Genomic DNA, 12,028 nt, shown 5'->3' with positions numbered 1-12,028 from the left:
TCAGAATGCTTCAAATTAAATCAATTTTTTTTTAACATTTTGAACCCTCCCAGACGCTCAATGAGAGCCTTGCAACAATAACACTTCCTCAGTGTTACAGCATTTTGAATTCAGCCTCAGCAGTTGTCCCCAATTGAATATGTCTGCCCTCTATTTGTACCCCATCTGGAGAAGCTGGTGCCGGTGTTAGCTAGTGGTGATTTTCTTCCGAGAACCGTCTCAGGCACTCCATAATAGGTTTGCAGGTAAAACGATTCTTCGGTGTTGCCCCATTTTAAACACAGCCTTAAATCAATCTGACCTTGAATTGTACCTAGTCTGGAGAGGCTGTTACCGTCACTAGCTAGTGATTATTATATTGTAATATAATTATTATTGTCACAGGTGAAACATGAATTAATGGACCTGTCTAGACAAGCAATGTCCGGTCAGTCTGTTCCCCTCCCCCTTCCTTCCTCTATAAATCAGTTTTAATAGTTTCAACTTATTTTATAGTTGATTCATATATAATACAGCTCTATTTTAGTGTTCAGTTTACATTGAGAAATATAATTAAGAATTTATCTCACCAAATTTCAGTATGACTAATCAAGTTTAATTTTCATTAGCATTTCGTAAAAACTAAGGTAACAATTTAATATATTCCAGTAGTAAGTCTTCAAATATATAATTTAATTAGCAGATCGTCGTGATTAATGATGATTTTGGTTAATCAGAGGATCGTAAAAGGAGTCATTTTGATTCGCTTACTTAATAAGATCTGTTACATCAATATGATTATTCTAAGTAGATTTAATTTATCACACTTGCAAGTTAAAGAATGATAGAAATGAAAAAAGATATAAATCGTTACGAGCAAGACAATACCGTTAATCAAAATCTCGTCCAAAGTACAGGCAATATAGAGAGTAAAAGTTCATATAGTAGTGGACTCCTCCTGAGAGAAGTACCATAAAAAGTGTATAATAGTCAATATGATGTTCACCTCTTCTTACCCTACTGTAAGTTTAAACGTTGAAAAATCTCCCCAACCGAGATCATAGGCACCAGTCCATGCCAAAAATATTGAGTGATAATATCGCACATTCTATAGATATTAATTATTTATATATAACTGACTTTATTTAATGTTGCACAGGTGTATTTAATATACTGCAAATTTATGTGTAATTTTATTATCTTAAAAGATAGTTTCAACATCAAAGTATATTCTGGCACACTTCAGAAAGCTATTTGGATAAGATAAACTATTTTATTTTATTGATAAAGTGAACCATGGCCCTATATATTTAAATTAATAAGGAGCATGGTGTTAATGACAATGATATATGTGCAGATTTTTTGATAATTTTTATAGCATATTTTTGAATGAATTTGAAAGTAGATTTTCCACCAGCTGTTAAAATGTTGCGTGCACTGTTGCATATTCATAAAAAAAACTAATTTAAATAAAAAAAAAATTATTCTTTATGTTAATTAGATATGATCGTTGAAAATAGTAACAATAAGTGCCTTTGGTGAAATTCTCAGGAAATCTATCCCCTCGATATGATTTCGGACGGGTTACAAAATGTAACGGTGAATTAAGAAAACAACACATAGTCGAACTAAAACTTGACCTGATTGTTTACTGCCTCAAACCAATTCTTGATGTCCTATGGAGGCTATTTTTAACCAAGCATTTAAGATAGACAAATGGACATGTCCGGCAAATATTCCTAACCCATGATAAAAATTGCATAGAAAGTAGAATAAAAAAAGGGGACATGCCACATGAATAAGATATTAGACAAGATAAAACATAATAAACAGAAATCAGTAAAACACTAGAGACAAGACAAATATAGAATAGTTTATTATATGTCTTCTATATTTCCCTAGAAAGTATCAGGTTTGAATGAATGATGTTAAAGATAGTTGATATTAAAGATGGGTTTCCTTATTCTTCTAGTGTTAAATTAAGCAAACTATTTGATTAATTGGTGTTTCTAATGAATTATCATGTATTCTTAATCATATCATTATGTTCTTATTGCATATAATATATTTTAACCAATCATAAATGTCCATGAATGTGCAGTATGGATAAACAAACAAATACTTTTTGACCTTTCTTGATCAGCCACTTATTGGAATTCTGCTGGTAATTCTCTTCTAATTTAGCTAATTATGAATTAATTATGGACATGTGAGACAAACTGGTATTTTTACAAGTCATTAGAACACCTCTACTTTCTATTAATATAATTATTAGCATTTTTCATTTTCATAAATGAAAATAAGGGAACCCATCTTTAATGATAGATGATATTTAAGATAACAGTACATTGTCTTGGAAATGGAGGTTAAAAGGAGGATGTCAGCAGAAAACAAGATTTATTAAAAAAGAAACATGTCTATATTGAAAACATATATCAATTCTTTTAAGCATTTTTAAGATTATAATTGATGTTCTAATCATGTCCGTAGGGAATATTCCATGTTTTATAAACCTTATTGTATATTTCATGCTCCCTGGGCTAACTACATAATTTGGTTGACTTCTTTTAATAATAACTATTAGAGTCAGCAAGTTTCAGACTGACCCATGTCAATAATAACTATCAAACGTCAAATATAGAGTCAGCAAGTTTCAGACTGACCCATGTCAATAATAACTATCAGACATCAAATATAGAGTCAGCAAGTTTCAGACTGACCCATGTCAATAATAACTATCAAACGTCAAATATAGAGTCAGCAAGTTTCAGACTGACCCATGTCAATAATAACTATCAAACGTCAAATATAGAGTCAGCAAGTTTCAGACTGACCCATGTCAATAATAACTATCAAACGTCAAATATAGAGTCAGCAAGTTTCAGACTACCATCCAACTACTGACCAAGGCCAATGCTAGCAAACAGACATAAAATATTGAGTTTTGGACTACCTACTGACCTATATTTAAAATGTTAGATAATGACAATGATAATAAAATCTCATTTTAATTTGAAGTGGTGGAAGGCAGAAGAGATAAAACAGCTAACTAGTCATTATTTTTAATACAAGTCAAAATGTTGATTTTTTGTGACACAGAGGTGGTATTTCTCATTCATTTTTGTATTTCTCATTCATTTTTGTATTTATCATTCAGTTTTGTATTTCTCAGTAAATACAATACAATTCTCTGTTTTTCTTTGTCCATTATGGGGTTCTGTATTTTGTATGCTCATACATAATTTTGATTTCTGTTAAGTTTTTTGTACTTCATGTTTGTATTTCTCAAACAATTTCTATTTTGTGTCATTTTTGTATTTCTCAAACAATTTTGTAGTTTTCATATACAATTTTGTAATTCTCATACAAATTTGTATTCCTTTTTAATACAACTTGGTAATTTGTATATACGATTTTGTACTTCTCACATATTTCTCACAGTTTGTATTTATCTTTTCAGGATTCTACCTGTACTATGTCTGATTCTATGGTGACATCAATGACGCCATCAAAAAAAGACAAAATATGTCTGGTTTGTGGAGATCGTGCCTTAGGATATAATTTCAATGCCATATCATGTGAATCATGTAAAGCTTTTTTTCGTCGAAATGCCCACAAGGTACGTAGATGATAATTATTTCCTATTAATATGCTAGAAAGAGTTAGTGTGTCGTCATTATTACAATTTTTAATTTTTTTATTTTTCTAACACAATTTTCATGAACCAAAAAAGTGGTTAAAAAATTGACATGAATAAAGAATATTCTAGAATGATAAACATGTAGTCATCAAATCTTTTTTTTTTTTTGGTTGAATATTTGATTAAATCTAGAACATGTGTTGCATAAATATTTTGTTGGATCATGGATGGCAAATAGAAATTTGTTCAGATTGTTTTAACAGATAAGTTAAATAACAACAATTCTAAAAATCTTTCACTTGAGTGATTTTGAAGGGTTATTCAACAACAAATAATCCTAAACAAAACTTCACTTGAGTGATTTTGAAAGAACACATACTAAGTTAGTGAAGGCCATCAAAACACACCTCTCAAATGTTCTTCTTTATTTTTTCACTAAACCATCATTGTCATTTACAGTTTTTTGCACCCAAATTCTGACACATTGATTCATAAAAATGTTGTTTTTGGTTCATAAAAGGATGAAAAGTAACCTAAAAGTAGATTAAGGTTAGGAAAGACAATAAAAATTGAAGGTTAAGCACTTGATGTAAGAAAAACTAATCGATGAAAATGTGAAGATGATAAATTATTTATTTAATTGAAAAATAACCATTAATTGTCAAGCAACCGTAAAAACAGTCACATAGACTGTAAAAAAACCCATGAAATTTGAATAAGATTTGTTTATGGTAGGTGGAGTCATCAAGGCTAGGCATGCTTACCCGTCAACTCAACATCACTTTCGCAGAGTTTCTACCCAAAGATAATGAATATTAATTAAATGTCAAATTAAGTTGCACACGAGCGAAACTCATAAGCATGACATAAGATTGAATAAAAAGGATTTCAAGGATGAAGGCAATGTTTATTCGGGGACAATAATAGCATTTATTTTCACCATTCCAATTTCAGACATTGGATGTCTTGCACTTTTACTAAAACTAAGTATTTTATGATATCTCTTATACACAAACTCCTAATAATATTTTAAGTTTTATTTTTATAAATATTAAAAGAGAACCTGAAACATGCTGTTTTTTGTATGTTTCTGATACAGGGTTTGTCTCTTTTGGAGGGTCCACATGTTTAGTTTTAGTATACTTCTTAGTAAAGAAACATGAAACTGGCTGTTTAATATTTTGTATTAAATGTTTGATATTTTGTATTAAATGTTTAATATTTTGTATTAAATGTTTGATATTTTGTATTAAATGTTTGATATTTTGTATTAAATGTTTAATATTTTGTATTAAATGTTTGATATTTTGTATTAAATGTTTGATATTTTGTATTAAATGTTTAATATTTTGTATTAAATGTTTGATATTTTGTATTAAATGTTTGATATTTTGTATTAAATGTTTAATATTTTGTATTAAATGTTTGATATTTTGTATTAAATGTTTGATATTTTGTATTAAATGTTTAGTATTTTGTATTAAATGTTTAGTATTTTGTAGTACAAATATGTAATGTTATTAGGTAGTACAAGCAAATTACATAAATAGTTTTAAATATTACGAAAATAGAGCTGCGTGTTTTCTTATCGTGTTTAAAGATTAAATGAATAGTTACGAATGTTAGCTAGACCTATATCTCATTAGTTGTTGACTTGACATAGATCTAGCTACACTGGTACTATAGAGATTACAGGGTGTCAGTAATGGTGGTTTACCTTTCTGCACTAAGCTATAATAAATGAGCTATACCATATTGTAATGGCCATTTTAATATTAGAATACTAGCTATTGTGGTCTTGTCAAGGTCCCAGAAAAATGTGGGTGGTTTTCTAGAAAAATTCTTGATCTATTCTTACTTGTATTCAAAACACGTTTTTAATTCTTTCGTTGTAAACACTCGTAAGAATTGTAAATGAAATAGATAAGTTTTAGAGACCTCCAGAAATGAAATAACATAAATAAATCTGATTAAAAGATAGATCTTGTTGTTTTGTTTCCGGTTTTTTCTGCTGGTTTCTACACTTAGCAACCATGATCCGATGATGTTCTTGTATAAATCAGTCTATTCAGTCAGGCTACATTCTTCGACATAAAAAAGATTCCAGGGGAAACTAAGAAGAATCATGAATAGTAAGAATTTATAGGGGGAAGGACGGAAGCCATTGATCATTGCTCTTGAAAGTTATTATAGAAAGAAAAAAGGTAGCCTCTATCATCCAGTCCCTTTTTGTCTATGTACGACTTCGATGAAAGATGGCCATGACTGATCGCTAGATATTTTTAAAATTAACCAAGTCTACAGTGGCGATTGAATCTGATTGGTTTTAAATCCACATCCGTTTTGGGTGATTTTTCTGTGCCAATTAGCAATATTGTGAAACACAGCAACATTCCAATATGTCTTAAGTTATTGATTTAAAATATTCAATTCATGCTATAATTGATTTAATAAATCTTGTAACACGGATGAAAGTTATCAAAGCATATAGTTTGCTACTTCCTGAGGAATTTAAATAGAGTAGGCCAATACGATATGTACAGGCCTTCACTTACTACAGTTAAAGATCCCTTGACAGTTGGAAACCGAAAAATTTCCCTCATTGCACCCTGCATGGCGTTGCCTGTCTTCATTAACCCACATGGTGCAGAAAAGTAGGATGTAAAACTCCATTCATTTCATTTCATTTCATTTCACCGAATACAGCTTTTTTCGCTGTGATAATTTCGTCATGTAAACGCTTTAAAAATTCCAATAGGATTTCTTAGTTATCGTTCCAATTAAGTGTCACATTGAAAACACCAGAGATGTCAACTCTGTATGAAATGCCAAAAACCTGACAGGAGATGTTCTGTGTGTATTACTGTCACACTCTCATCAGTTTTTCATGCCATTTTGAAGACGCACGTAGTTATTATTGCTTAGTGTTTCAACCTCATGTGGAGTTCAGTAAACGCAGGGCGTCTTTGGTTCACTTTACAAAGGCCTTTTGTATTGCAAACTGGGTAGTGGGTATAGGCCTTAATTTCTATAACCATTTCTGACTCTCAAAGAGGTTATACCATTCTTAAAAAACCAATTGTAAGTTTCCTTTGTATTTTATCGTTTTTTCAACAATCTTGTCATTAATGAATGTAAACTGTTGAAATTTCACAATCAATATTCCACTGCGAGGTAGACTGTTCAAATCAGAAGGTCAACATCATTAATAGAAATAATTTCAAATACAATTTCTGACAAAGATTGTAAAGAGGTTTTCTAGATTTTTTATAATCATCTGGAATTTTGGAATATCATCAATTTGTAACATTCTAATTTTCATTCAGATATCTGTGGTTCCTGCAATACCATGAAAACTAATTGTTTGATGAAGTCAAACACTTATTTTTTGTTGAATTGCAGCAACCACAGACGTCTGATTTAAAAATGGAATGGTGCAAATTGATGCTATCAGAGTCCCTGATAAACACACAAAATTTAGAAAACCTCTTTACAATCTCTTTAAAAAAAGGGATGGTAAGTTGACCAAATAAATCAAGAAGGAATAACCTATAACAGTAATTCTGTGACTATTTTTATGAAAACTTATAATCAATTAACTGTGCCAGACATTGAAGTTTTCTTTTCACATGACAGAACATATCAATTAGATTTATACCTTGTTCATTCCATTGATCATGTTGTTTTTATAATGTTACTGGGAGTTTAATTTGATAAATATGTTTTGCTTTGTAAGCAAATACAACTCTTACAATATTTAATATTTGATTACAAACAAAACAGGAAACAAAACAATCGCCATATTTGACCCTGAAAACATGAAAATAACAAAGCCTGAAGTTTGACCCTGAAAACACGAAAATATGTTTGACTCTGAAAACAGGGAGATAACAAAGCCTGATGTTTAACTCTGACATGATCTCTGTACAGATGAAAGAAGATATAGCATGTTCTGTTTACAACTTAAAATAACATAAAAAAACGTAATAACACATAAACGAGGCCAGTGCCCATGAGACTAAGTTCTCATCACCTTCTAACATAAATAATGTCTTCATAACAATAGTCTGAAACTTCACTTATTCTGTCAAAAAAGAAGCTTGAAACACTTATATAAATGATATTAATGAAAACTATAAAAAAAACATCAAACTTGTGTAAAACAGGTTTATAATTTTGAATGTTTGTTACATTTTTTGGAATTTAATTTTTTATATGATTGTGTTTAGTTTGATTTATTTTTTCATATTTTGAATTCAAAATGTTTGTTTGTGTGATGTATTAATGATTTGTTGTAATATATTTTGAAATATTTGATGAATATTTTGTAGACTATAAGAGGGAGATGTGAAGGGAAGTGTGATATTACGATAGAATCAAGATCGTTCTGTAAAAGATGTCGACAAGCCAAATGTTTTTCAGTTGGAATGAGAAAAGACATGATATTAAGTAAGTAAAATTATTCCACGCGAGTTTCTTGGTGTATTTTGAATTATTTATATCATAGTCTCGTAGTAGAGTTAAAACTAAATTTATGGTTTATTTACAGAAATTGATAATTCTGGGCACGTATACTTAAAATTTAACACTGAGTTAAATTCATATTTGACCTCGAAAACTGGGTTAAAACGGGGTTTAATTAACTCTGAGGCTAATTGCTTTTCATAACAGGCTCAGTTGTCCAAAGAGAGATATAATATTTCAAACATTCTTGTTTTTTTATGCTGGGGCATATTCCCCCTTTAATTTCTTAAATTTTATAGCTGATCATTTTCATCAAAATTCAAAATCCCAATTTTAAGAAATACTGTAATGTGATTGGTTAACAAAACTAAATTGATTTAGTGATCAACCAATCAGTGGATGAGAACAATAATTGGAACTCTCTCAAATTTCATTTTTTCAGGTGATGATCAAAAGAAAGTGCGGAAACAGAAAATAATTTTTAATAAATTACGCCGTCAAGGTCATGTATTGCCCGAAGATCAATTTGTGTTTGATGAGGTCATTTCTCGAGGGAAAGAAGAAACTGACAGTTCAAGTTCCAATTCTTTACCACACACTGCAGCCATCAAACAGGAAAAATCAGACTCACAATGTGCTTTTACACGGGAAAAACCAGACAGTCCAAAATTTGTACCTTGGTCGGAATCTCAGGAAGCTGTCAGAGCTGCCGTTGAATCGTTATCAGATCACCATCGGCAACTTCTGAACGAGTTGATCGCAGCTCATGAAGCCAGTGCGTTCTTATCCTGTACAACCACAATGCTCGATAAACTTCCCTCAAACCCCACCGAGTTCGCTAATATTGCGGAAGGGTTCGTGCGGAGGATTATCAAAGTCACAAAACATATCGTCAATTTTAAAAAGTTATGTAAAGATGACCAAATATGTCTGTTGAAAGGAGCCGTCGTGGATGTTATGATGCTGAGGTCTGCTGTCAACTATGACCCCTCCACGGAAAGTTGGAGTTTAAGCACAATGTCATGTCTACAAGATAAAGGCGGCAAACAGTCACTCATGGAAAAAATTGCAGCTTTCAAAAACATGTCTTCAATGCCTGAAGGACGTTCGATGTCAGGAGACCAATCTTTGATGGATAAAATAGCAGCTTTCAAAAGAGGAATGTCAATGCCTGGTGGGAATTCCCTTCCTGAGGGATTGTCGTTACCCAGTGGCATGACCTCGCCTCCTAGCGGCATGACCTCACCGCCCAGTGGCATGACCTCACTTCCCGAGGGCTTGTCTTTATCTAATGGCATGTCCTTCCCAGATGGTATGCAGTTACCGGATGGAATGTCAAGTTTGGCTAACGACACGATGTCAAGTGGAATGTCATTCCCGCAAGAATCTACATCAGATGATTCCAATAGAATAAGTGCCGATATTTTGAAATGTGGTGGACGTGAAACCATGGAGATGTTTAAATCATATTCTAAATTCATTAAATCCTTGATGTCTACGATTCGTGGTGACCTGTTAATGTTAAAAATACTCATTGTCATGGCGATATTTTCTACTGATCGTGGCGATTTAGTAGATAGTGGCTTCGTTCAAAAAATTCAGGAGGAATATGCAGAAATTCTGCAGAAATATATTCAAAGCCGCTTTCCGGAAGAAAAAACTTTATTTGCTCAAGTAGTGATGAAGCTGACAGATTTAAGGAACATTAATGATGTCCACACTAAAATGTTATTAAAAATGAGAGTGGAAGATGTCGAACCGCTATTAATAGAAATATTCGACCTACCATGTCCTTGACCTTAACAATGGCCTTCAGGTGTGAACTTTAACCTCAGAATAATTATTCCTATATATATATAATATATATGTTTATAAGTGGTTGTGATCATTGCGGTGTCTAATTTTGTGACTTTCAGTTTTTGCGTAATTCGGAAATTCTGAATGCATTTATGAAGATTTTAAAGTTTTTACCGGTGCCTTCACAAGTGATTCAAATTGGAATAATTTAATGTCTAGAAAAAAAGTGAATTTATTGATATACTAAGAGATGTTATGGAGTCATTCACCAGGGCTCTTGATTTGACTGTCTTTGACACTCTTGTCTGTTAAAATCCCCAGAATGCCCGACTGTGATGTAGGTTTTTAGGACAAGTATTCGCCATTATTAGTGAATTTATAAAATTTTAATGAAGGTATTTGACTACAGAAAAATAAGCACAACTGTGAAAGTGATATAGATAATTTTCAGTGTAGAGTTCAGTGGAAAGCAGACGCAGAACTGACTCTCTAAAACACAGGATGTGGCATCAGAATTTTTCTAACTTTGATAAAAGGAATTCAAATCCACAGCATTTAATCGTCTAGCAAACGAAAATCCAACTCCTACAGACTTAGCTAATCCTAGTGATAGAGGTTGAAAGATGGCACAGGGCCGACTCTTGGAAGCACGCGATTTTTCTACCATTATAACCCGGGTTCCCATGACCTCATGTCTTTACCCCTGGGGGGTGTCAAGGGTGTGGCCAACTGGTGTAGAAGAAGAATTTATTTTGAGAGAGCACCTCACATCATCACATGCTGGAAATGTGGATGAAATAGATTTTTGGGGGTGTGAAAGGTCCAGGTGATTGTTAAGAAAGGCTGGAAACCACTGCATTAGAAAGATTAAAACTCAAGGAATCTAAACATCTAGCATCTGAGCTATATCTTGTGATACAAGGTTGCAGCCGACACTCTTGGAAGCTCTGATAGTGGAATCTGAAATGTCCGTAATGTAGTGTTTGTAGGATATGATTGTAATTTGGAGAGATATCATTTTAACAACAAAATTAATCGTAAGATATTTTATATAACGCGTTAGCCTGACTCCTTTCCTTCAACTACTTCTGTATCTGAAGCTCATTTCTGCTGAAGCTCACTTCTGGATGTGATCCATATAATCCTCTTCTGAGCCAGTTTCACTGTTGTACTATTTACTCAGTTTTAGAGTCCACTGCTCGCCGAATATTCTGTGTTATGTGATAGTGCTATTTAAAAAAAGTGCCATATGCAAAACTAAGTGTTATTTTAAAGTTAACCTTACCAAAACCTGGTAAATTTACACCAACATTGATAGTGCTATTTCAAAATGAACCTTCTTCAAAACCTGGTAAATTTACACCAACATTGATAGTGCTACTTCAAAATTAACCTTCTTCAAAACCTGGTAAATTTACACCAACATTGATAGTGCTATTTCAAAATGAACCTTCTTCAAAACCTGGTAAATTTACACCAACATTGATAGTGCTATTTCAAAATGAACCTTCTTCAAAACCTGGTAAATTTACACCAACATTGATAGTGCTATTTCAAAATGAACCTTCACCAAAACCTGGTATATTTACACCAACATTGATAGTGCTATTTCAAAATGAACCTTCATCAAAACCTGAAATAATAATGATCACTTACTTTAAAAAAGAATTTAACCTTTTAACATTCTTATTTCTGAAACAATCTATGAAAGCACTCTTTCAACTATCAAAAATGTAGGTTACTTATGTAGAAAAATTATTATTTATTTTTGATCGAATCAATTTTAAGTGAAAAGAGTTAGAAATTTTTATTTTGAATCTTGTCCATTACCTAATTGAAGTATTAAGTTTGAAATATAAACACTTGATAACATATTTCTAGTGCATTAGAGTTCAATATAAGAGCCTCTGATACCCAGACTTCTCCTATCTGTGCACTGTGCACAAGCAAAGTGTGACTTGATGATAGAGTCTGTCAGTATATTGGCTTATTGAACTTTTTATTTTCAAGGTTTTGAGTCTTAATGATACTGTCTACTCACGAATAAATTTCATGATATTGTTGTTGTTTTTGTTAAACGCTGCAGCAAATGCAAATATTAAGATGATTAAATCACAAAAAAAATTCTTTTAGAAACTGGAGAGAAAA

The 12,028-nt window shown here is 31.9% G+C and overlaps 2 protein-coding genes across 2 annotated transcripts; both read left to right on the top strand.

Moving 5' to 3' along the window:
- Positions 1-3,478: 3,478 nt before the first annotated feature.
- Positions 3,479-8,563, top strand: LOTGIDRAFT_122759 (hypothetical protein; the record flags this gene model as incomplete). Its single annotated transcript, XM_009060434.1, has 3 exons — positions 3,479-3,598; positions 7,951-8,068; positions 8,526-8,563. Coding segments are annotated over 3 exons (276 nt in total), but the record flags the coding sequence as incomplete, so codon positions are not given.
- A 321-nt stretch (positions 8,564-8,884) lies between these two features.
- LOTGIDRAFT_122846 (hypothetical protein) lies at positions 8,885-9,880 on the top strand (the record flags this gene model as incomplete). The annotated part of the gene is made up of 2 exons (XM_009060433.1): positions 8,885-9,107; positions 9,480-9,880. 2 exons carry the CDS (start codon positions 8,885-8,887, stop codon positions 9,878-9,880), a joined length of 624 nt encoding a protein of 207 aa, XP_009058681.1.
- Between the last annotated feature and the right edge of the window lie 2,148 nt (positions 9,881-12,028).

This window comes from Lottia gigantea, assembly GCF_000327385.1.
Source record: "Lottia gigantea unplaced genomic scaffold LOTGIsca_42, whole genome shotgun sequence".
NCBI classification, from domain to species: Eukaryota; Metazoa; Mollusca; class Gastropoda; family Lottiidae; genus Lottia; species Lottia gigantea.
The sequence above is the reverse complement of the archived record's forward strand: the minus strand, read 5'-3'. Positions and strand labels throughout refer to the sequence as shown.